Source organism: Micromys minutus, assembly GCF_963924665.1.
Source record: "Micromys minutus genome assembly, chromosome: 29".
In the NCBI taxonomy this organism is placed as follows: domain Eukaryota; kingdom Metazoa; phylum Chordata; class Mammalia; order Rodentia; family Muridae; genus Micromys; species Micromys minutus.
In genome coordinates, this window is record NC_137964.1 from 1,573 (window position 1) to 24,176 (window position 22,604).

General features: G+C 48.5%; 1 protein-coding gene across 1 annotated transcript; it reads left to right on the forward strand.

Moving 5' to 3' along the window:
- Nucleotides 1-286: 286 nt before the first annotated feature.
- On the forward strand, nt 287-20,840 carry LOC308439254 (kinesin-like protein KIF19; the record flags this gene model as incomplete). The annotated part of the gene is made up of 10 exons (XM_080940997.1): nt 287-461; nt 1,394-1,565; nt 7,685-7,955; nt 11,038-11,159; nt 13,672-13,799; nt 14,804-14,912; nt 15,102-15,434; nt 16,996-17,146; nt 19,158-19,265; nt 20,740-20,840. Coding segments are annotated over 10 exons (1,670 nt in total), but the record flags the coding sequence as incomplete, so codon positions are not given.
- Between the last annotated feature and the right edge of the window lie 1,764 nt (nt 20,841-22,604).

Genomic DNA, 22,604 nt, shown 5'->3' on the forward strand with positions numbered 1-22,604 from the left:
TCCATCCATCCACCCGCATACCATCCAGCTACTCACCCACCCACTGACACATACATCCATCTGTCTACACATCCATCTAACCTCATAAAAGTCCATCCATTTATCAATCTATACATCAACAATTACCTATCTATCCATCCACCCTGCACTACATCCTCTCACCCAAACACCAACCCTTCCCATCCTCCATCCATCCACACATGCCCATGGCCACATGGCCCATTTTGGTGGGTGAGCATGGAGTTCATGCCTACATGACTGGCAATGCTCCTCTCTCCACCAGCAGTCACAGTTCCCCATGATGCAGAGGAGGACAGTCACCTACAGATGAACAAGATCCGGGCACAGCTTATCGGGGCATTCAAGGAGCAGATGGAGATGCGGCGCAGCCTGGTGGAGCTGGAGAATACCAACATTGAGCTGCACATAGACATGTCTCGCCACCTCCTGACCATTGCAGAGTGAGTGCCCTGTTGCACAGCACAGCCCACAGGGAAGGGAAGCCAAGGAACAAAGTGGGCCACTGGTCGCTACCATCTGCAGGCCCCCAAAGAAGGCAGGTTCCTGTCTATCCCTCTCTCGTCATGACCCTATTGGTAAGCCGGGCCAAGCACGAGCCACTTCTAGATCCCTTGGACCTTATGGCTAGAGTTCAGAGCTAGCCCAGGGGCCCAGTAAATACTAACCAAACTGTCTCTCACTGTCCACTTACCCATATGCATCCCTGCTCTGAAGGCAGAGTGACCCCGTGCAGGGAATAGCTGGGTGCACCTGGAGTTGAAAGGGCACTGGCAATTATCACACTGGAAAACCTGGACACAGCCATTCCCTTAGGGGTGACCTCGGACAGCACCGTGACACAAACACTTGCTTTCCTTCACCCTTTCTCTTGCTTCTCCCACAATCCCCTTCCTCCCTTCTTCCCCTCCTTTCTTCCTCTTCCTTTCTCCTTCCCTTCACTCTCTTTGCCTGTCATCATCATTATCTTTCTACTCTCCCTTCAGCTACATAAACAGCACAGTCCTTCCACCAAAGCTAATCTAAACATTAACAACACGATCTCAGTGTCTTTCCCCTTTCTGGCCAGGCATCTGCTCCCCAGGCTTCCTCAGTCTTCCTTTCCTGTTCAGTTTCTGTGGATTTTGTTTAGGCGCAATGTGGTACCCTGGCTGGCCAATCCTAGCACTCTCCTCCTGGTGTCCCTGGCCACACAGCTGTCCCCTGAGGACAGCAAGGGTCAAAAAGGCTGACTCTGTGGGAAGAGCATGAGAGAGACCCGATTCCTCTCTTTAATTATTTTGTGTCTGTGAGAAAGCTAGTGGGCCTGGGGTGCTCTGGGTGTGAGAACTGTCAGCTCAAGCACAACTGACTCTGAAACCTGTACTGGCTGCAGCTGGGAGCGGGAGAAGACCCACCGCCACGTGATCATGGACAGGGGTGAGGACAAGGAGCCGGTGGATGCTGATGGAGAGGAAGTCGAGGCTTCCGAGCCTGCAGAGGTGGCTCTGGCCAGAGAGGAGGTGAACTTGCTCTTGGCTGAACAGCAGAAAACAGCAGCCCTCAAGGTAAGGGAGAGGGACTTAGAGCACAGTCACAGGAATGGCGCTTATTATCTGAGCCAGGCAACTCTTTGAGAGTTGTCCAGGACTGAGACAAAGCTCAGTCAGTAGAGGTTTGCTTAGCAAGCACAGGTCCAGGATTCCTCCCCACAACAGGTGTGATGCCACACACCTATAATCCCAGCACTTGGGAAGTAGAGGCAGGAGGATCAGAAGTTTAAGTCTGGATACATGGGGCAGGGAAGAGCTGGCTCTTTATATGAGCTGTTTATACAATAGCCGGCTAAGGAGTAAACTCAGTTTAGGAAACTTGCAGCAGAACTCCTGCTTGATGAAGCTTTGGGGGAAGAGCAGCAATGTTAGGACCTGGGCAGCTCTTTAGCTAAGCGTTGGCGGCCGTGTCTTCAGAAATCAGGGTGCCCAGCAAAGTCAGATTGTTAACAACAGCAGGGCTTTAGTTCTCTTAAAGGCTGTGTAACCAAAGCAAGTGGCCCTTCGTTTTGTCACACCTGCCCACAGCAGTCTGGGCTCATGTTACCTCACTTCAAATTAATGCTTAGGTTTTGTGCAACTTTTTTGTTTTTTGAGACAGGGTTTCTCTGTGTAGCCTGGCTGTTCTGAAACTCACTCTGTAGACCTGGCTGGCCTCAAACTCACAGAGATCCACCTGCCTCTGCCTTCTGAGTGCTGGGACTATATGTGTGTACCACTATGCCCAGCTCAATGACTTTTAAAAATAAGATGGATGCCTCTGTCTGAGTCTGAAGTACATCAAGTAGATGGCGTGAACCCCAGAGGATTCAGATATCAACTCGTGAAGGCGCCTGCACAGCAAGCCTGTCATTCAACAAAGTGAATGACTGGTTAAGCAAAAGCAAGGCATGCTTGATCAAGGCTAGCTTGAGTCCAGGCACTGGGGCTTCAGTGAGGACTGCTGTGTCCTGGGCCCTGAGCTCATGATCTGAGGAGACATGGGTGTGACATTATCAGGGGAGCAACAGTCACTGGAACATGTGTGAGTGGGCAGAGGAGGAGGCACCTCAGGAGGCTGTGTGGAGGGGAATGGAAGACAGTTGGGGAGGACTGTGGGGATGCTGGATTGAGGGGAGTTAGGGAGGACTTCAGGGGTTGCTGGATGTCAGGGGAGCAGGAAGGACCAGAGGGAGGCCTTGATGGAAGGGAGTTGGAGAGGACTTTAGGGAGGATGCTTGGAGGGGAATTGGGAGGAAGGGAATGGAATCAATCCCAGTTCATAAGAACAGTGACAGAACACATTTTTCTCAGCCATTGTCTGCCCATTCCTAGGGGACCAAGACTCTGGGCCTACAAAGCAGCCTGAGCCCCATGTGACCCTCTGGGGGTCCTATGGAGTTAGTTGAGTGGTGTGATAGTTTCTTTGCTGAGTCACCTGAGCAGACTCCAGGATGAAGGGATATGAGTTTCTGGGAAGGTGTTTTATTGGCATGGTCATTATTTCTATCAAAGGCTCTCTCTCTCTCTTTCTCTCTCTCTCTCTCTCTCTCTCTCTCTCACACACACACACACACACACACACACACACACTTGTGTGTACGGACACATACGAAAACAAGTGTGTATCTACAGCTATGTCTAGAGAGCTGGGGCCTTGTCTGGTGGGTGTCCAGGCCATAGGCAGGTCTCAATGGCTCCCAGTTCATTTTATTATTTTTTCTTACAACTTTATTTTAAAAAGAGAGAGATTTTAATTTTACATATACAGATTTTAAAAAGCATTTTGGCATAAAACTATATGAACATATTTTTGTCAGTACTTGATTCTTTTAAAGGTTTGATAGCATTGAAATCTTACTAGTTATCATAGCATGAAGTACATGTAGAACAGAAAGTAACATGGAAATAGTCAAAGTTTTCTTGGTGTGTATAGATTAGACATAATGATTTTTAAATACTAAAAATTGCCACAAGGCTATCTTCTCACCTCTTCAGTTATTAATGATTTAAGGTCTAGGTGTACCCCACTCTGAGGGGGTGCTATACACTTGTTGTTTTCTATGGACTGAGCCTTCTACTTTTTGGCCTTTTTTTTTTTTTTTTTTTTTTGAGCTTCATATGATCTGTGACTTGTTTCTTGGGTGTTCAGAGCTTTCTGGGGCTAATATCCAATTATCAGTGACTGCATATTATGTCTGTCCTTTTGTAATTGGGTTACCCCACTCAGGATGATATTCTCTAGATGCATCCATTTTCCTAGAAATTTCATTAAGTCATTGTTTCTAATAGCTGAGTAGTACTCCATTGTGTAAATTTTTTGTATCCATTCATCTACTGAAGGGCATCTGAGTTCTTTCCAGCTTCTGGCTATTATAAATAAGGCTGCTATAAACGTGGTGGAACATGTGTCCTTATTGTATGCTGGAGCAATTTTGGGGTATATTCCCAGAAGTGGAATAACTGGATCTTCAGGTAGGACTATGTCCAATTTTCCAAGGACTGATTTCCAATTTTCACCAGACTGATTTCCAGAGTGGTTGTACCAGCTTACAATACCACCAACAGTAGAGAAGTGTTCCTCTTTCTCTGCATCCTCACCAGCATCTGTTGTCATCTGAATTTTTGATCTTAGCCATTCTGACTGGTGTGAGGTGGAAGCTCAGGGTTGTTTTGATTTGCATTTCCCTGATGACTAGGGATGTCAAGCACTTCCTTAGATGCTTCTCAGCCATTCAGTATTCCTCAATTGAGAATTCTTTGTTCAGCTCTGTACCCCATTTTTTAATAGGATCGTTTGATTCTCTGGAGTCTAACTTCTTGAGTTCTTTGTATGTATTGGATATTAGACCTCTATCAGATGTAGGATTGGTAAAGATCTTTTCCCAATCAGTTGGCTGCCATTTTGTTTTCTTGACAGTGTCCTTAGCCTTACAGAAACTTTGCAATCTCATTAAGTCCCATTTCTCAATCCTTGGTCTTAGAGCACAAGCCATCGGTGTTCTGTTCAGGAAATTTTCTCCGGTGCCTATATGTTCTAAGGTTTTCCCTACTTTCTCTTCTAATAATTTCAGTATACCTGGTTTAATGTGGAGATCTTTGATGCACTTGCACTTGAGCTTTGTACAAGGAGATAAGAAAAGGTCTATTTTCATTCTTCTGCATGCTGACTGCCAGGTGAGCCAACACCATTTGTTGAAGAGGCTGTCTTTTTCCATTGAATGTTTTCAATTCCTTTGTCAAAAATCAAGTGACCATATGTGTGAAATTTCATTTCTGGATCTTTTATTCTGTTCCATTGATCTATCTGCCTATCTCTGTACCAGTACCATGTGACTTTTAACACAATTGCGTTGTAATATAGCTTGAGGTCAGGGATAGTGATTCCCACAGATGTTTTCTTGTTGTTGAGGATGGATTTCACTATTCTAGGTCTTTTGTTATTCCAGATGAAATTGCACATTGCTCTTTCCAACTCAATGAAGAATTGAGTTGGAATTTTGATGGGGATTGCATTGAATCTGTAGATTGCTTTTGGTAAGATGGCCATTTTAAAAATGTTGATCCTTCCAATCCATGAGCATGGGAGATCTTTCCATTTTCTGAGATCTTCCTCAATTTCCTGCTTTAGAGGTTTGAAGTTCTTGGCATACAGGTACTTTACTTCCTTAGTTAGAGTCACACCAAGGTATTTCATAGTTTTTGTGACTATTGTTAAGGGTATCTTTTCCCTAATTTCTTTCTCCACATGTTTGTCCTTTGAATATAGGAAGGCTACTTATTTGTTTGAATTAATTTTATATCCAGCCACTTTGCTGAACTTGTTTATCAGCTGTAGTTCTCTGGTAGAATTTGTGGGGTCGCTTAAGTACACTATCATGTCATCTGCAAATAGAGATGTTTTTACTTCTTCCTTTCCAATTTGTATCCCTTTGATTTCCTTTCACTGTCTAATTGCTCCGGCCAGGACTTCTAGTACTATATTGAATAGGTGGGGGAGAGTGGGCAGCCTTGTCTAGTTCCTGATTTTAGTGGGATTGTTTTGAATTTCTCACCATTTAGTTTGATGTTGGCTATTGGTTTGCTGTATATTGCTTTTATTATATTTAGGTATGGGCCCCCAGGTCATTTTATACAGAGTGATTAGGTCAGGAGACCTGCAGTAGACAAGCTGGGCCTGAGCTCTGCCTAATTCCTGCTTGAAAGAATCAGGACCTAGAGTGAGGCCCACAGCTTTGTGATATGGGACACTCTGGAGGCATGTCACAGTGTGCCTGTTTCCTGGAATTGAAGACAGTTTGCCACTTACAGTCTACAGTAGGAGGAATCTGCCATTCCACACCACATGTGGCCCCACAGGAGCACTAGAGCACTAGGGTGCCCCAGGAGCTAGGATAAGCGAGCAGAAAAGGTGGCCAAGAATCCCACTGTGGTTTCTGCAGGAAGGAGCAAACGGGCTGTATAGACAAGCTTATCATTAGCTTGCATTTATGAGGAGATATGAAGTTCACAGTTGAGCAGCCCTAACAGCTCATGACTCATTCAGAGGCTGCAGATGTGGTTCAGTTGCTAGAGCTCTGGTCAGCACAGAGCCCCTGGTCCATTTCTAGCAGTGTGCAAACTACATGTTTGGTGCACAACTGTAATCCCAGCACTCTGGAGGCAGGAGAATCGGTGGTTCAAGACTATCCTCAGCTACATAGTGAGTTTAAGGCCAACCCAGGCTCTGTGAGACTCTGGCTAAAAAGGAAGGGGAGATGAGGAGAAAGACTCATCCAAGTTCAGCTTGAGGAGTGAAATAAGTTTATTCGGGATTCCTCATTGTGTGGTGTGCTACTCAGATGGCCACATTTTGTATAAAGTTGCCAGCACTTTTATTTTTTTAAAAAAATACTTACTTTTAAAAAATTATTTATATGTCTAGATATATGTCTGTGTGTGTTTGGGGGTACAGATGCATGTAAGTGCCAGTTTCTGAGGAGACTAAAAGAGGTCATCAGGTTCCCTAGAGCTGGAGTTACAGGTAGCTGTGAGTCAGCAGGTATAGGTGCAGAGGATAGAACTCATATCCTCTGTAAGGGCAGTGTGTGCTCTGAACTGCTGGCCCATTTCTCCAGCCCCAAATTTCCCGAGATTAAAGCACAATTTCTGTATACTTAGGTTTTGAGCTAAAACAGCAGAGGTTCACACATTACACTGCACAGACAGAACCAACTTGAGGAAGGTTCTATGCTTATACGTACTCGGTCCTGGCCCTTACCAGGGGTTCTGCTGGTCTAAGGAAAACACTGGCCATCTACAGGAAGTGTGTTTTTTCTTGCTGTAGGCTGGCACACAGAACAACTAGACATCTGCTTGCTACAGACTAGGATTAAGAGTATATTCATTGTTCTATTTGGCACTGTGAGTTCTGGGGCCCCAGCTCTGTTCCTGTATGCCTTGCACTAGCTCAGGGCAATTAGGGCACTGAGTAGTAACTGTGGGTTCTACCCCTGTGGAGTGGGCTCTGCACAGATGGGTTAGCTCTTGAAAATCAAGCTCTTAGGTGAATTGCTTGTTGTATCCAGAAGCTGGCTTGGTCCCTCCTGGGCCAGCAAGGCTCTATACATAGATAGGTTAAAATAGCAAGATTTTGAGGGTAGAAGATATGGTTAGTCCTGGGGATGGAGCTAAGTTATTTTTCTTGTTGCTAGAGTAAAATGCCTGATAAAGCGATTTAAGGTTTTTTTTTTTTTTCTTTTTTTTTTTTTTTTTCTCACAGTCTACAGGTGCACAGTCCATCATGGTGGGGAAGGCATGGCAGCAGGAGACAGCTGGTTACATTGTATTTATAGTCAGGAAGCAGAGAGAGATAGATGCTGGGCTCAGCTCACTCTCTTTTTCATTTATTACAGAACTCCAATGGGAGTAGGGTATGGCCCACATGTAAGGTGGTTTTTCCCACCCCAAATAACTGAATCAATGTAATTCCTCATGAGCATGGCCAGAGGCTGCCTAGTTTGCATTTTGCTCACATATGCCTTCTAGAAAATTCTAGGTCCTGTCAAAAAGACCTCATCAGAATTAGCCTTATCACTAGGGCTAATTGCCCTATGTTTTGTGAGGATGACTAACTGGTATCAGTGATGGCTCTGAGCTCTCCTTGTCTTCCCCAGGCTGGGCTAGAGCAGCGCCTGGCTCATGCCAAGCAGAAGGCCTCACAGATGGAGAAGCTACTGCCCAGGCAGGTGACCAGTGAGGACCAGCGGGAGGTCCTGCAGCTGCTGTGCAGGGCTCATGAGCTTGAGGTGGAGAACACGGAGCTTCAGGCTGACAACCTATGCCGCAAGAACCTGCTATGCCAGAAGGATTTTGTGATTCAGAGCTATCACCAGCACCGGCTACTGTGTGAACGGGTCATCCAGGGGCAGCGACAGCTGATGCAGGGTGAGCCAGCTAGGCGTGTAGGGTCAAGTAATTCTACGGTCTAGAAAGAGAAACCACAGGGTGGGGCTGGGGAAATGGCTCAGACAGCAAAGTGTTTATTAGCAAGTGTGGGGATCTGAGTTCAAGCCCCAGAACTCATTAAAAAGTCGAACATTGTAGTGCATGCTTGTAGTCCCATTGACGGCCAGGTGGGAAGTGAGGAAAGGTGGGTCCCTGGAGCTATTTGGCCATCTAGCTTAGTCTACCTGGCAAACTTCCAGGCTTATGGGAGCTCTTGTCTTAAACAAAAGGTGGATGGTGCCTAAGGAATGATGCCTGAGGTCGTCCTCTGACCACTACATACATGTAGGTATATACACACACAAAAACATGAGATGGAAGGGGACACAGCTCACTGTTAGAGAGCATACCTAGTGAACTTAAAGCCCAGAGTCTAATTCCCAGCACAATAGAGAAACCAAACCTTTGTCTGAAAACAAACAAACTCTCCTATCTCCACCTCCCCTGGACTTTTTGTGTTTAATTGGTTTGAGACAGAGTCTCACCATATAGACCAGGCTGGCCTGGGACTCATGTAGACCAGGCTGGCTTTTTTTAAAAAAATATTTATTTATTTATTTAATGTATGTGAGTATACTGTGGCTGTCTTCACACACACCAGAAGAGGGCATCAGATCTCATTACAGATGGTTGTGAGCCACCATGTGGTTGCTGGGAATTGAACTCAGGACCTTTGGAAGAGCAGTCAGTGCTCTTAACCACTGAACTGTCTCTCTGGCTCCCAGGCTGGCTTTAAAGACACAGAGAACTGCCTGCCTCTTTTCTCCTGAATGCTGGAAGTAAAGGTGTGTGCACTCCTGCCCAGCCTTGTCTTCAGTTCTTAAGAGTATTTTATTTATTTTGTATATGTATATGTGTATGTGTATGTATATGTATATGTGTATGTGTATGTGTATGTGTATATGTATGTGTATGTATATGTGTATGTGTATGTATATGTATATGTATATGATGTGTATGTATATGTATATGTATATGTATATGTGTATGTGTATGTATATGTATATGTATATGATGTATATGTATATGTATATGTATATGTATATGTATGTGTATATGTATATGCATATGCATATGCATATGTATATATATGTATATGTATATGTATATGATGTGTATGTATATGTATATGTATATGTAGATGTGTATGTGTATGTATATGTATATGTATATGTATATGTATATGATGTATATGTATATGTATATGTGTATGTATATGTATATGTGTGCACATGTGCATATGGGTGCATGTTAGAGGTGAGAAGTCTATATCCAGATGCCTTCTTGTACCATGCACTACCTTGTTTTTTGAGACAGGATCTCACTGAGTAGATGAGGCTGGCTGGCCAGCAGGCCCCAGGGAACTCCCCCCATCTCTGTCTGCCCTTGCTGGATTTAAAGTCACACACCACCATGTTCTGTTCTTTTATGTGGATTCTAAGGACCCAACTCAGGTCCTCATGCTTAAGCAGCAAGCACTTTTCCCACACAACCATCTTTCCAGCCTTTCTTTCTCTCTGAGGCTGGGTCTCACTGTGTGGCTCAGGCCGTCGTCTGATGTGCGTTCCTCTTGCCTCAGGTTTCACTCAGCAGGTGAGCCCAGTCCTCTTCCCCGCTGTGGCTTTACCTGGGTGGGATGGTCCTGTGAATGCAATCACACACAATATGACCTTTGGTTCTGACTTTCTTCACGTAGCAGAACCCCTTCAGGCTCACTGGTGTTCTAGCAGACACCACAGTGTCTGCGTAGCCCATCACATGGACAGCCTGTGTCTATAAACTCATGGTGGGTGTTGGTCCCACCTGGGGCTGTTATGAACAACACTTTGGAGAACATTCATGTTTAATTTTCTTTTCTATCTTTCTTTTTTCTTTTTCTTCTCTTCCTTCCTTCCTTTCTTCTTTCTTTTTTCTTTTTATTTGTTTGTTTCTCTGTGTAGCCCTGGCTGTTCTAGTACTTGCTCTGTAGACCAGGCTGACCTCAAACTCAGATCCCTTTGCCTCTGCCTCCTGAGTTGGGGCTAAAGCCATACATCACCACTGCCTGGCTGTACTGGGTCATGTGCACCACACTGTTCTCCAGTTCTTTTGGGAATCCGCACAGAAGTTGGTCTTTTGCTTTTATATAAATGTTATTTATACTTTAGAACCATTTTCAGTCTTTTCTCCCTGCTTCCTTTCCTATTTTGATGACACTAGAGATAAAAACCAGAGCATTACTTGTGCCAGGCAAACGCTCTCCATGCCCAGCCCGATACTATTGTGTTATGACTGAAAGTGATATTTCAGCACAATAGAAAAACAATTTTAAACTTCAGCAGAGGTGTGGCTTGCTCAGTGGTAGAGTGTTTGTTTAGCATGTTCGACATTCTGGACTTCCAAGTGTAATGGTGAATGCATTTAATCCCAGTAGTCAGGAGGCAGAGGCCCACGAATCAAGGCCATCCCAACCTACATTGAGTTCTGAACCAGCCAGGGCTGCACTGTGAGCCTCTATTCATCCATTCCCCAAAGACCCTGAACTCTATCTTTAATATTACACATGCAAAAATATCACAATAAATTAAAATAGGGCTTGGGAGTTCCATGACAGCCAGAGAAACCCTGTCTCTACAAACCATATACATATATACATATATTCACATATACACACATATATCATAGGGCTGGAGATGCTTGAGACTCTGGGTTCTATTCCTAGCACTGTATTAACCAAGTATGATGGCTCACATCTGTAATCCCAGCACTTGGCAGGTACACATAGGAAGATCAGAGGGGTCAAGGTTACCCTTAGCTACATAGTGAGTTTGAGGCCAGCCTGAACAACATGAGACCCTGACTCAAAAAATAAGTTAAAATGGGTGAAATTTGAAAGGCTGGAGAAGACAAGGTCCACCTAGGAGTCTTCTTCCCTTTAAACATTTAAGGATGGGGGTTGCCGTTTTGGCACATGGTAGTGTTTTTTATGTGCCTGAGGTGGTGTGTTCTAGCGAATTCTGATGGCTGCTCTCTGCTTCCTCAGACAGTGGCATCTCAGCCCCGGAGTCTCTGGAGCAGCAGTACCAACTCTACTCCCGGGAGCTGGGCGAGGGCACGCTGGACCGACTGCTGCTGCAGCTCTCCGTAATGTCCAGCTCGCTCCAAGTGAGTCTCACTTCCCCCACCTCTGGCTAATGCTGCAGCCAACAACATCCCATCATGCTCTGCTCTAGGCCAGCCTGTGCTGGGCTGTGAGGGCAACCAGGGAATGGAGAAGGAAACTGAGACATCCACGTACCACGCACCCTGGGTCAGCTGCACGTGGAATGCGTTCTGAGCCCCAGGCTGCACAGACAGACTGGGTCCAGAACCAGGGGATGAGCTGGGAGCTGGTTCAGTCAGTAAAGTGCTCACTGAGCAAGGCAGGATGTGTCTGTCAGCCCAGTGCTGGGAAGGCCGAGACAGGTGGATCCCTGAGCAGCCATTCTTGTTGAATTGACAAGTTCCAGGTTCAGTGAGAGACCTTGTCTCAAAATGAAACAAACTACAAATAAACAAAACAACTTAAAAACGAAGAAAGAAAGAGGGCGATTAAGGAAAACACCCAAAGTCTACTTCTGCTCTCTACATGGGTTGTTCTCCCACATGTACATGTGCATACATGAACAAATTTACAGTACACACATGCACACGCATACTCTCGGAGAGTCTGGCAGGTCTAAAGACCACAGCCTGTCCAGTGAGCTACTGGAGCAGGGTCCACTAGAATACTGGGTGGGGTGGGTGCTGCTGCATTAGGTGAGGCCAGCGCGGCTCTCTTCTTCCATGCCTTTACTTCACCTTGATTCCTACTTCTATGGGTTTGAACCAACAGGTGAGACAAATATTCACCACTGTAGGACCATACTAGGCAGCCTGCCTGCCCAACATCCCCATACTCTGCTGGTTTTTCTTCTATTCCACTGGTCCCCAGCACCCACGGATCATTTGTTCTTGTTTTTGCCTTGTGATGCTGGAAATGAAACCCAAGACCTTGTGGGTGCTAGATAAAGCACCTTACCACTGAGCCACACCCCAGCCCCTCACTGGGGGATTCTAGGCAGGGGCTCTACCACTGAGCCACACCCCAGCCCCTCACTGGGGGATTCTAGGCAGGTACTTTGTCATGGACCTAATGCCCAATGGTTTGTTGTTGTTGTTGTTGTTGTTGTTTAGATTTAATGTGTGTGTGTGTGTGTGTGTGTGTGTGTGTGTGTGTGTGTGCTCGCGTGCATGTGTGAGAGAGATGCCAAGGATAAAACTCAAAGCCTTGTGGTGTGGCTCTAATGTTCCTTTGAAAGAACCATCTTTGGCACATAGAGACCACACAAGCATTTGGCTTCTGTGAGAATCTTTGCCCAGCATACTGGTGCCTGGGCTCTGATTCTTAGCACAGGGTCCCCTCATCCACCCATGGGCATCTCTAGTGTCAACTTCTTCAAACAGATGCCCAGCTCGTAGGAGCATTGTGGCTAAGTGGGCCAGTGACCAGAGCCTTTAGCCCTACTCTCTCTCTCTGGTGACATCACACACACTTTAACTTTTCTGGTGACAGGTGTATGCTGAAGACTTCTCAGAGTCTGGGGTGTTGATGCTATGTCCCCCAGATTGCTCGAGGCTCACGGACAGGCCTTGCTAAGCCACCAGCTGTACCTGCAGAGTGCTTCTTCCTGTTTTGCTTGTGGAATGTGAATGCCAGAGGACAGGCTCATGGGCAGGATTCCCCGAGTGCTGACACCACACATGTAGTCCTGGGCAGAGAGGGAGCACACGTGTGCTTCCTGGCACCCAGCTCACATGTCCCCTTTTCACAGACCAGACCCACACACAAGAAACGGTGCTACCCACTTTGAGGCTGGGTCTTCCCACATCAATGAATTGCAATCATGAAACCCCCAGAGACATGCCCACAGGCCCCTCATCTGGATGGTCCCTCATTGATACTCTCTGCCTGGGTGATTCTAAATTGTGCCACAAATTGAATTGTGACCATTTTAAATAACCACCACTCTCTTCTCTCTCTTTCTGTGTGGGAAACCATGCATACATTCATTGTTTTGGGGACAGGACAGCACTGAGGGGTGAACTCAGGGCCTTGCATATTCTAGGCAAGTGTTCTATCACCCTCTGACTATTCTTATTTTATGTACTTTTGTCTGTTTTGAGCCAGAGTGTCACTATGTAGCCCTGGCTATCCCGAAACTCATTATGTAGACTAGGGTGACCTTGAATTACAGAGATCCCCTGCCTCTGCCTCCCTCGTGCTGGGAGTAAAGGCGTGTGCCACTAGGACTTCCATGCCCCTCAATAACTGTGATTCTTCTAGAACCTTCTCTTTCTCCCAAATCAAAACTTTCTACTTACCGAACACTAGCTCCTCTTCCCTCCCTAGCCCCTGGGACATTGTCATACAGTGGTCTGCAGTTTGATGTTCTGGAAACCTCCTGTGAATGAAAAGGGAGTTCCCTAGTCCCATGATGGAAACAGGTTATCTAGCCCCAGCTGGTGCTCCCTGGTTCATGGCTTCCTTTGAGCCTTGATGGAGAGAGCACCAGCTTCTCTATGGTCCCTCAGAGACCTTCAGCTTGGTGACACTGTTTCGTGTGCTCCATGCCTAACTCTGCTCCTTCCCTTCCAGGATGGTCCCATTATGAATGTGTCACCCCAACCGACTGACGAGACCAGTGGAGAGCCTCTGGGTGACAGGAGGGATCTCCCCTGGGGTGCCACATTTGAGCTGCCTCAAATGCTCCTAGAGAGAGACAGGTGGGCACGGCCCCTGTGCTAGAGCAATGGAAAGAGGTCCGGGTGGGGCTGAGGCTGTAGTTCCGACGGTCTTCCGTTAACCTCCTGACAGGGCTCACCTCAGAGCTCAGCTCCCTCCTCCAGGGCCCTGACTCATATCCTTCTCCTCAGCTTGTCTTAAGTGGATGAGCTAAGGAGATGACTCAGCGGGGAAAGGGCTTGCCTTGCAAGTGCAGTGGCCTGTTGAACCTGCGCACAGTGAGTAGGCAGGATGGCATGCTGAGGAGGTGGAGGCAGGCAGACAGCCTCACCTGCTTGGTGGTTCCAGGCTCCATTTCAGAAAAAGGAAAGTGCACAGTGCATGGAGAAGGACAGTTGAGCTTGTCCTCTAACCTTCACATGCCAGAGTGTCTCTGCCCCATGCATGTGCACAGACATACATACACAGTTAAAGAGTAATTTAGGAAGGGATTTAGGAAGGTGTTACTGCTGAGCCACAGTTTGAGGGTACACTTTCTTAGGATGGAGAAGACATGGCTTCTGCTGTTCGGAAGCAGAGAAAGAGGGATGCTGATAGTCAGCTGAAGTTCTCCTTTTTTATTTAGTCCAGGATCCCTGTGGAATGGTATCACTTAGATTGAGGAGGGCTCTCCCTATGTCGGTCAACCCAGTCTAGAGAGCCATTTACAGACATGCCTAGAGATTCATCTGCATGCTCATTCTGCATCCTATTATCTTGACATCCAAGACTGAACAGCTTAGCTGCATATCTCCATCTTAAATAGAAGGCAGAGCCCAGCACACTATCTCCCTATGCTGTTCTCTTGGTTACTTGGTTACCACCTGATTAGTAGGTGACCAGCATGGATGAGCGAGTATGGCCCCAGCCACAGCAACATTGCATCTTGACCAGTAATGTATAGACCACGGTGCTCTGGGCTGAAACAGCAGCTGAGGATAGATCCCAGCTGCCCAGGCTGTCAAAGGAGCTAGAAGCTCTTGAATGTCTCCTGTTTCATCCACAGTGACGGGAACAGGTCCTCAAAACACACCCCCTTGCGAAGGCTTGGAAAGCAAGACTCTCTTCTCCCTCCACCAGCCCTCCGCATCTTGCTGACACCCCCCATGCTTGAGGTTGGTATTCAGGGTGCTGGATACACAGGAGGCTCCTTCCCAGCTAGACTGCATGGGGAGGGGCTGCACGGGGAGGGGGCATCCGGGGAGGGGCTATACGGAGAGGGACTGCACAGGGAGGGACTACATGGGGAGGGGCTGCACAGGGGTCTCAGTGGCTGACAGTGGCTGGTGCATGCTCTTTCATAGAAGCCGAATGCTCTAGGCACCAAGACTCTCATCTCCAGGCTGCAGCCCACAGCTGGCTTGGAGCTGAGGACCCCACAGCCACCAGGAGAGATGAGCAGCCCACCTCTGAGTGCCCAGGCCCTCAAAGAGATGGCCCTGGGTACCAAGAGCATTGCTCTTATAGCAGCCAGCCGGCGCTGCAAGGTGTATGACAGAGAAGGTGGCTGCCTGGACTCCAGGGACCCCAGCCCTGCAGACTGGAGGTGGCCCCATGCCAGCCCCAACAGGGACTGCTCTCTGGATAGGAAGGCAGGGAGGAAGCGGTCACCCTCATTCACCTGGAGCCTGCAACAAGTACGTAGCTGGCAGCTGGTGTGCTGGGTCAGATCCTACTATAGGACCCAGACCTTGTGCAGCTCTGTGACCTGAACGTTTTTGTGTGCCAGTTTTTCTTATCTCCCTTTTTCCTGTCTTCCTTTTGTGGTGCTAGTGATAGAACAGGGCCTTGCATGAATTGGGCAAAAACTCTACTTCTGAGCCACACCCCAGCTTCTCCCTGGGGGATTCTAGGCAGGGGCTCTACCACTGAGCCACACCCCAGCCCCTCACTGGGGGATTCTAGGCAGGGGCTCTACCACTGAGCCACACCCCAGCCCCTCACTGGGGGATTCTAGGCAGGGGCTCTACCACTGAGCCACACCCCAGCCCCTCACTGGGGGATTCTAGGCAGGAGCTCTACACCAAGATATACTCCATCTCCTCACTAGAATTTCTAGGCAGATGATCTACTACTAAGCTGAGTTCCCAGTCAGTACTTATATTTTAACTTAAGGAAAGGGTCATTGGTTGACTTCAGAGCAAGTACCCTAAGTAGCACGTGACAGTTAATTCATTGTGTCTATCACTACCGTTTATTTCTGTGCTTCCAGTGTTTGGTGTTAGTTAGTAACAGAGGGCCTGGCCAGCCTATATCCTGTCAAAGTCCCAACCTCTGCTGAACACAGGGTGTTCACTGGCTTGAGAGTAATATGAAGACTAGACATTATAACGTGGGTTTCTAATGCCAGCATTTACAAAGCTGTGGTTAGAGGATCATGAGTTCGAGGCCAGCCTGGGCTACATATTGGGATCCTGTATCCAAAACACTAAGACTAAAAATCAAGAAAGAAAAAAGCAAGTGATCAGCTGATTTGTTTAGTATAAAGGGAAGGAAGTAGCTAAAGTTGGGGGAGGGGGAGAAGAAAGGAGTGGGGAGAGGAGAGAAAGCAAGCTCCTTTTAGTTATGAAGGCAGAAAAAGCCTAATGTCCCAGTTGGAGGACAAGAGGGTTCTCTTACTTGGGGAATGTTTGCTTTACTGTCCCACTGTGGCCTTCACCCAAGTGAGGGCGGCATCCTGCATACTAACCCATGTATCACATGCCCCTGAAAGTTCTCTGTCTTAGGGTTTTATTGCTGTGAACAGACACCATGACCGTGACGATTCTTATAAAGGAAAACATTTAGTTGGGCTGGTTTATAGTTCAGAGGTTTAGGCCATTTTCTACATGGTGGGAAACATGGTGGCATGCAGGCAGATGTGGTGCTGGAGAAAGAGCTGAGAGCTCAAATCTGACCCGCAGGTAGCAGGAGACTACTGTGCCACACTAGGCCTAGCTGGAGCATAGCAAACCTCAAACCTCCTCCACAGTGACACACTTCCTCCAACAAGGCCATGAGCCAACTCACCTACTCAAGCCATCGCACCCTCCACAGGGGACGGGGACGAGTCAGACTCAGTCAGCCCTTTGCTCATTTGCTCAGGCCAATTCAGTGGTTCTGTTATTCTGACACATAGTAGGTGTTAATGGGAAGGATCTCAGCGTCTTCACACTCTGTTCACACTTTGCTTTTCTGTGTGCCTTTTCCCAAATGCAGATGCTGGAGAAGCATCAGCCCTCTGTGGAGCATCTGTCCGAGAGCCAGCTGTCCCCAGCACACCCCCAGCCACCAAAGCCAGCAGGGAAGAGCTTTTTTCCTGCTGTCCCTGTGGCTTCCAAGATGAAACCCAGCCTCAGTTTTCACACAGGTCAAGGAAAGAGAAATAATGTTTTCCTTATCTCAAGCCATGCAAGCCAAAGGCTGGTGACAGTAACAGCCTGCTGTCTATGGTTTCTGGTTTGAGTTTTGGCTTTTGTTTTTCTTAGTTTGCTTAATTGATTGCTTTCGTGGATGGAGCAGTAGGCTGGAAAGTTAAGGTCCCCCGGACGGTCTCCTCATATCTGGGTGCAGACTTTATATCTGTCTAGATACAAGCCTACTGTGGTGGATTTGAACTGGTACAGTCTGCCTAGCATGTGTGGGACCCTAGGTTCCACAGAAGTTAGGCTGGACTATGTGAGACCTTGACTTAAATTTGAGACAGGCATAACCTAGCTGTGAGACACTGTGCAGCCTTAGCTGGCCTGGCACTTGCTTTGTACACCAGGTTGTACTTGAACTCACAGAGATCCTCCTAAGAGACTAAAGGCATGTATCACCATGCCTAACCCAAAACACTTTTTTTCCTTCTTAATTTGTTTTGACAAACATTTTGGTATGTAGCCCAGACTGTTCTGATTGCCATCCTCCTGCCTCAGTTTCCTGAGTTCTGGGATCACAGGCAGCACGGTTCTGTTTACAGAGGTAGGTTTCTATGATCACAATTAGTCCGTAAAGTGCCACACAACCTTGAGCAACCATGGAAAGCCCAGCACTGTAGTGCTCATCTGCAGCCTGGCAATGCGGTAGAGACATGGACGGAGCTTCCAGCCAAAGCCATGGCCTGCAGGCTCAGTGACAAACCCTGTCAAACACAAAGCAGAAGGCTGTGAGTGTGGTACAGGCTTTAAACCCAGGCAGAGGCTGGAGGATCTCTGTGAGTTCAGAGCCCAGCCTTGTCTACAAAGTAAGTTTCAGGCTATCCAGTGTTACATAGTGAGGCTCTGTCTCAAAAACAAGCAGACAAATGGAAAATGGTGGAGGAGGGCTCCCCAGTCACCCCTGACCTCTGCACCCATGCAAACCCTCATGTACACGCAGGACAAAGTACACTAGCATTGGATGGTTCTTCAAACACCACACTCTAAGCCTGTGATCCTAGCACTCAGGAAACTTACATGTTAGGATCAGGAGGAGTAGCAGGCTACCCTGTCTCCACAGCTGGCAATGGCTGCATGCCTGTACTGCTAACTCTTGGAAGGCTGAGGTAGGGGGATTAAGAGTTTGAACCCAGACTACTTAGGAAAATACTTTCTCTAAATCTACCTCGTCCTCCTCCCTCTTCTTTGCCCTCTTCATGACATCTTGTTCCTCTCCCCTCCTCTCTTTTCCCCACCCCAGCCTGCCCCTCCTCTCCCCTCCTCTCCCTTCCTCTCTTCTCCCCTCCTCTCCTCTCCTCTTCCCTCTTCTCCTTTCCTCTCCTTTCCCCTCCTCTCCCTTCCTCTCCTCTCCCCTCCTCTCTCTTCCTCTCCCCTCCTCTCCCTTCCTCTCCCCTCCTCTCCTCTCCTCTCCCCTCCTCTCCTCTCTCCTCCTCTCCCCTCCTCTCCTCTCCTCTCCCCTCCTCTCCTCTCCTCTCCCCTCCTCTCCCCTCCTCTCCTCTCTCTTCTTCTCCCCTCCTCTCCCCTCCCCTCCTCTCCTCTCCCCTCCTCTCCTCTCCTCTCCCCTCCTCTCCCCTCCTCTCCTCTCTCTTCTTCTCCCCTCCTCTCCCCTCCCCTCCTCTCCTCTCCCCTCCTCTCCTCTCCTCTCCCCTCCTCTCCCCTCCTCTCCTCTCTCTTCTTCTCCCCTCCTCTCCCCTCCCCTCCTCTCCCCTCCTCTCCCCTCCCCTCCTCTCCCCTCCTCTCCCCTCCTCTCCCCTCCTCTCTCCTCTTCTCCCCTCCTCTCCCCTCCCCTCTCCTTCCCCTCTCCCTCACTCCCCCTTCATTCTCTCTCAGCCTCCTGTGGAGTGCTCACAGGGAGGCACTGAGGAAGGAGTTTCTCTTCCCTACTCCTTTTTTTTTTTGATCTCAGCTTACTAGCTGGATCCTTCAAATAACACTTCCCATTGCTGGTGTCTCCTTCAGAGGAAAACACTCTCCAGGTGCCAGAGGTCAGCTTCACCTTCCCCAGCACCATGTGGCAGAGCAACGCAGCCCCAAGCCGGCCTTCCCTCCTGCCACGTGACATCCGAGGTCAGTGTCCGACTGCAGTCCTCTGTCTTCACCCACTGTCAGGTTGGACGCTCAGGTCCTCTCTGTGGGAGACTCAATGGAGGGCCAGCCTCCCACACTCCAGATTTCTACCATGCTCTCAGAAGCCAGGGGGCTGGGGGAAGACCTGGGCAGTGAGTGCAAGCCAGGGTTCCACATCCTGCTCCCTTTCCCCTTGTTCTGCTGGTTAGGAGACTCTGATTGGGGATCAGGTGGCTTTTCCAGGCTGTCCTTGTCCCAGCAGAAGCTCCCTGGCATTCCTGATGGTACACGCCACTTCCCTTGAAAACATCTTAACATCCCTTAATTCTGAATGAGATGTCTGCGCCTGTGTGGCTGGCAGGGAGCTGAGGGTCAAGGAGGGCAGGAGAGGCCTGGTGAGGCAGGGAGGGAGAATCAGCAGGGGGCAGGGTTTAGGGACTGAGGATGGGACACTGACAGAACAGCACCTGGTGCAGTCAGTGGGGGACAATGACAGGAATTAGGTCTGGTGGACAGGCAGGCACCTAGGTGAGTCCATTCCCTACCCTCTGTAGATGGATCTCCCAAAGTCTTTTTAAAAAGCACTCTTACTAGGGCTAGGCATATAGTTAGCTCAGTACATGCTGACACACATCCCTAGAATCCAATTAAAAAACCCAGTGTGGTGTCCTGTGTATTACTAAACCTAGCTTTGAGGTCGGCCATGTTAGTGAGCATGCTTGTGCATTTTGATCTGACGTGGAGAAACCAGAGAGAAGTCCCCCAAATCCCTCCTAGGGACAGCAAGCTTCCTCTGGCATCCTTAGTACAATCTTGTCACCCACTGAACCACCTGACAGCCAATCTATTGAAGTCAAGCATCCCTGGACTATCAGGATTTTGAGGGGGTAGGGAGTAAGTCGGAGGACCTTCCTGCTGTCTGACCTCAGTTCCCGCTGCTGCATCTTACCTTCCCCCATGCTTCTGTTTTTTGGGAAGGGGTCTTCCAGGTGCTGATCGATTAGCCAAGCATGCTGAATGACAGCCTGAGTGTGGGGGACAGGGAAGGGTTCATACAGGCACCCATTTTTGTTGCATTTGGCTAGAGCTGCTGGGCATGTTATCAAACAGAGGGTCCTGAGAGACCTGGGGACATGGGAGGCCACATCATTCTGAAGGCTGAGGAGGCAAGCCATTGCCTGAAATCAAGCATCTCTGGTCACACATGACAGCTGGAGAAGGGTGTTGGTATTGGTGAAGTCGGCTGCCTGTCCCAAATGCATGTGTGTGTGTGTGTGTGTGTGTGTGTGTGTGTGTGTGTGTGTATGTGTGTGTGTGCGTGCACTCTTGAGTGCACACACAGACACGTGTACAGGTGGGTTCGGGCTCTCTGTGTGTTGAGCTGCATGTAGCCACAGATGAAACCAAAGTCACAATGTCTGGTGGGTGCTAGCTCTTACTGGGTGAAGAAACTAACGTCTCCCATCCACCCCAGGGTCTACAGACAGCAGAGGGCGGCGTCAAAGCCCACTGCCCTCCAACAATCCCTCCAAGCTCCAGGGTGGCAGTGCCAAGAGGCCAAGGCATCCTAAATAGATGGAGGCAGGAGACAGCCACCTGGAAGTCTAGAGTCCAGTGGACCCCAGCACCCAATAAGACATGGAGAAGTCCTTCAGGACTCGGGGGTTACCTTACATGGCTAAGGACCATGGCTGAGGATGCTCCTGGGATCACTCCTCATCCCTGGATTCTGATGATTGACAGCCCATGGCTCACACTCAGGCTGTAGAGGTCTCTGGGGAGGTCTGAGCAGCCTCAGAAAGGATGGAAGAATGTGTCCCCATTGCCACTAACCTCTGAACAGTCTATAGGTGGTCATCTGGGGAAGCCAGCACTGGGGAAGACAAGATTGCTTTTTTCCTGCTACTGGTCTCTCCCTACAAGCTTCCCAAGCCCCCAGCCAGGCTGCTGTGGGAGTTGATGGTGAGAGACAAGAGGGAACAGCCAGGTTGCTGAGAAATGTGTGCTTTGCTTTTACTGGGGCCTGCATGGGGAAGACTTGGGGGCTTAGGGATTTGGGCTTGTTTGTTTGTTTGACACAGGGTCTCGCATAGCTCAGGCTAGCCTTGAACTTGCAAAGTAGCTGAGAATGACCTTGAACTCTTGATCCTACTGCCTTCCTCTCCTAACTTTTGAGACTATAGGCATGGCCACCACAACTATTGTGTGGGCCTGGGGCATGCTAACACCCTAACACCTGCCACATTCCCAAGGTCTTCTGTCTGCCCCCCTTTTTCCTGTTTTCTCAAGACAGGGTTTCTCTGTGTAGCTCTGCCTATCCTGAAACTCACTTGGTAAACCAGGCTGGCCTCGAACTCACAGAGATCTGCTTGATTCTGTCTTCCTTTTTAAACTAAGGGGTAGGGGGAAAGAGGACACAAACTGAGTTCCATTTTCAGCAAGACATTGCCTTGTCTGGTTTTTGTGTTTGATTTCTGAGATGTGGGCATGAGGGATCGAGGGCTGGAGACAAGGTGATCAAGCTGAAGAAGCCATTACTGAGGGCAAGGCCGTCAGTAGCGTTCCTCAGTTTCCTGCCTCTGCTCCTGCTTGAGCTCCTGCCCTGGCTTTCCTCAGCAATGGACTGACAGCTGAAATAAACCCTCTCCTCTCCAGACTGCGTTTGCCATGGTGTTTATCCCAGCACTGGGAAGCAGAAAAGAGTGTCTCCTTTTATGTGTTGGGATGGGAACTTCAGGGAGATGGACTGGGTGGTCTCTGGCTTTGCCTCCTTAGGATTGAGAGGGGAGGGGAGTGGCAGCTCCCACCCTGACTAGGAAGTAGGTCTTGGACTGGTATGTGCCCAGCCCAGAAATGCTGAGCAGAAGCTGCAATCAGATGCTGAGGTCGTCCCTGTCTGTGCACATTCCGTGCAGTGACACACGTTGCCTGGGAAGCCAGCTCAGGGCTACCTTGAAGCCATTGCCCATCTGGTGCTTGGGTGGTGGTTTCTACATCTGGGGACTTTGCTGTGACTTCTGTGAGCCCTGTTGATGTCTGCCTCTACTGTGGTGAGGTGGTTGGAGATATATAGTCTTTGACTTTGAAGCCAGCTGGAATCTCAGGCTCCTCGGGCCCCAAGCACCACACTAAGAACTCCTTACAGAGAGTGTAAGATGACTTATAACTTTAAGGTCATGGGAAAACTATTTTTGTTTGTATTTTCAAGACAGGGTTTCTCTGTGTAACCCTGACTATCCTGGAACTCACTCTGTAGATCAGGCTGGCCTTGAACTCAGAGACCCACCTGCCTCTCCTTCCTGAGTGCTGGGATTAAAGGTGCACCGTCACTGCCTGGCT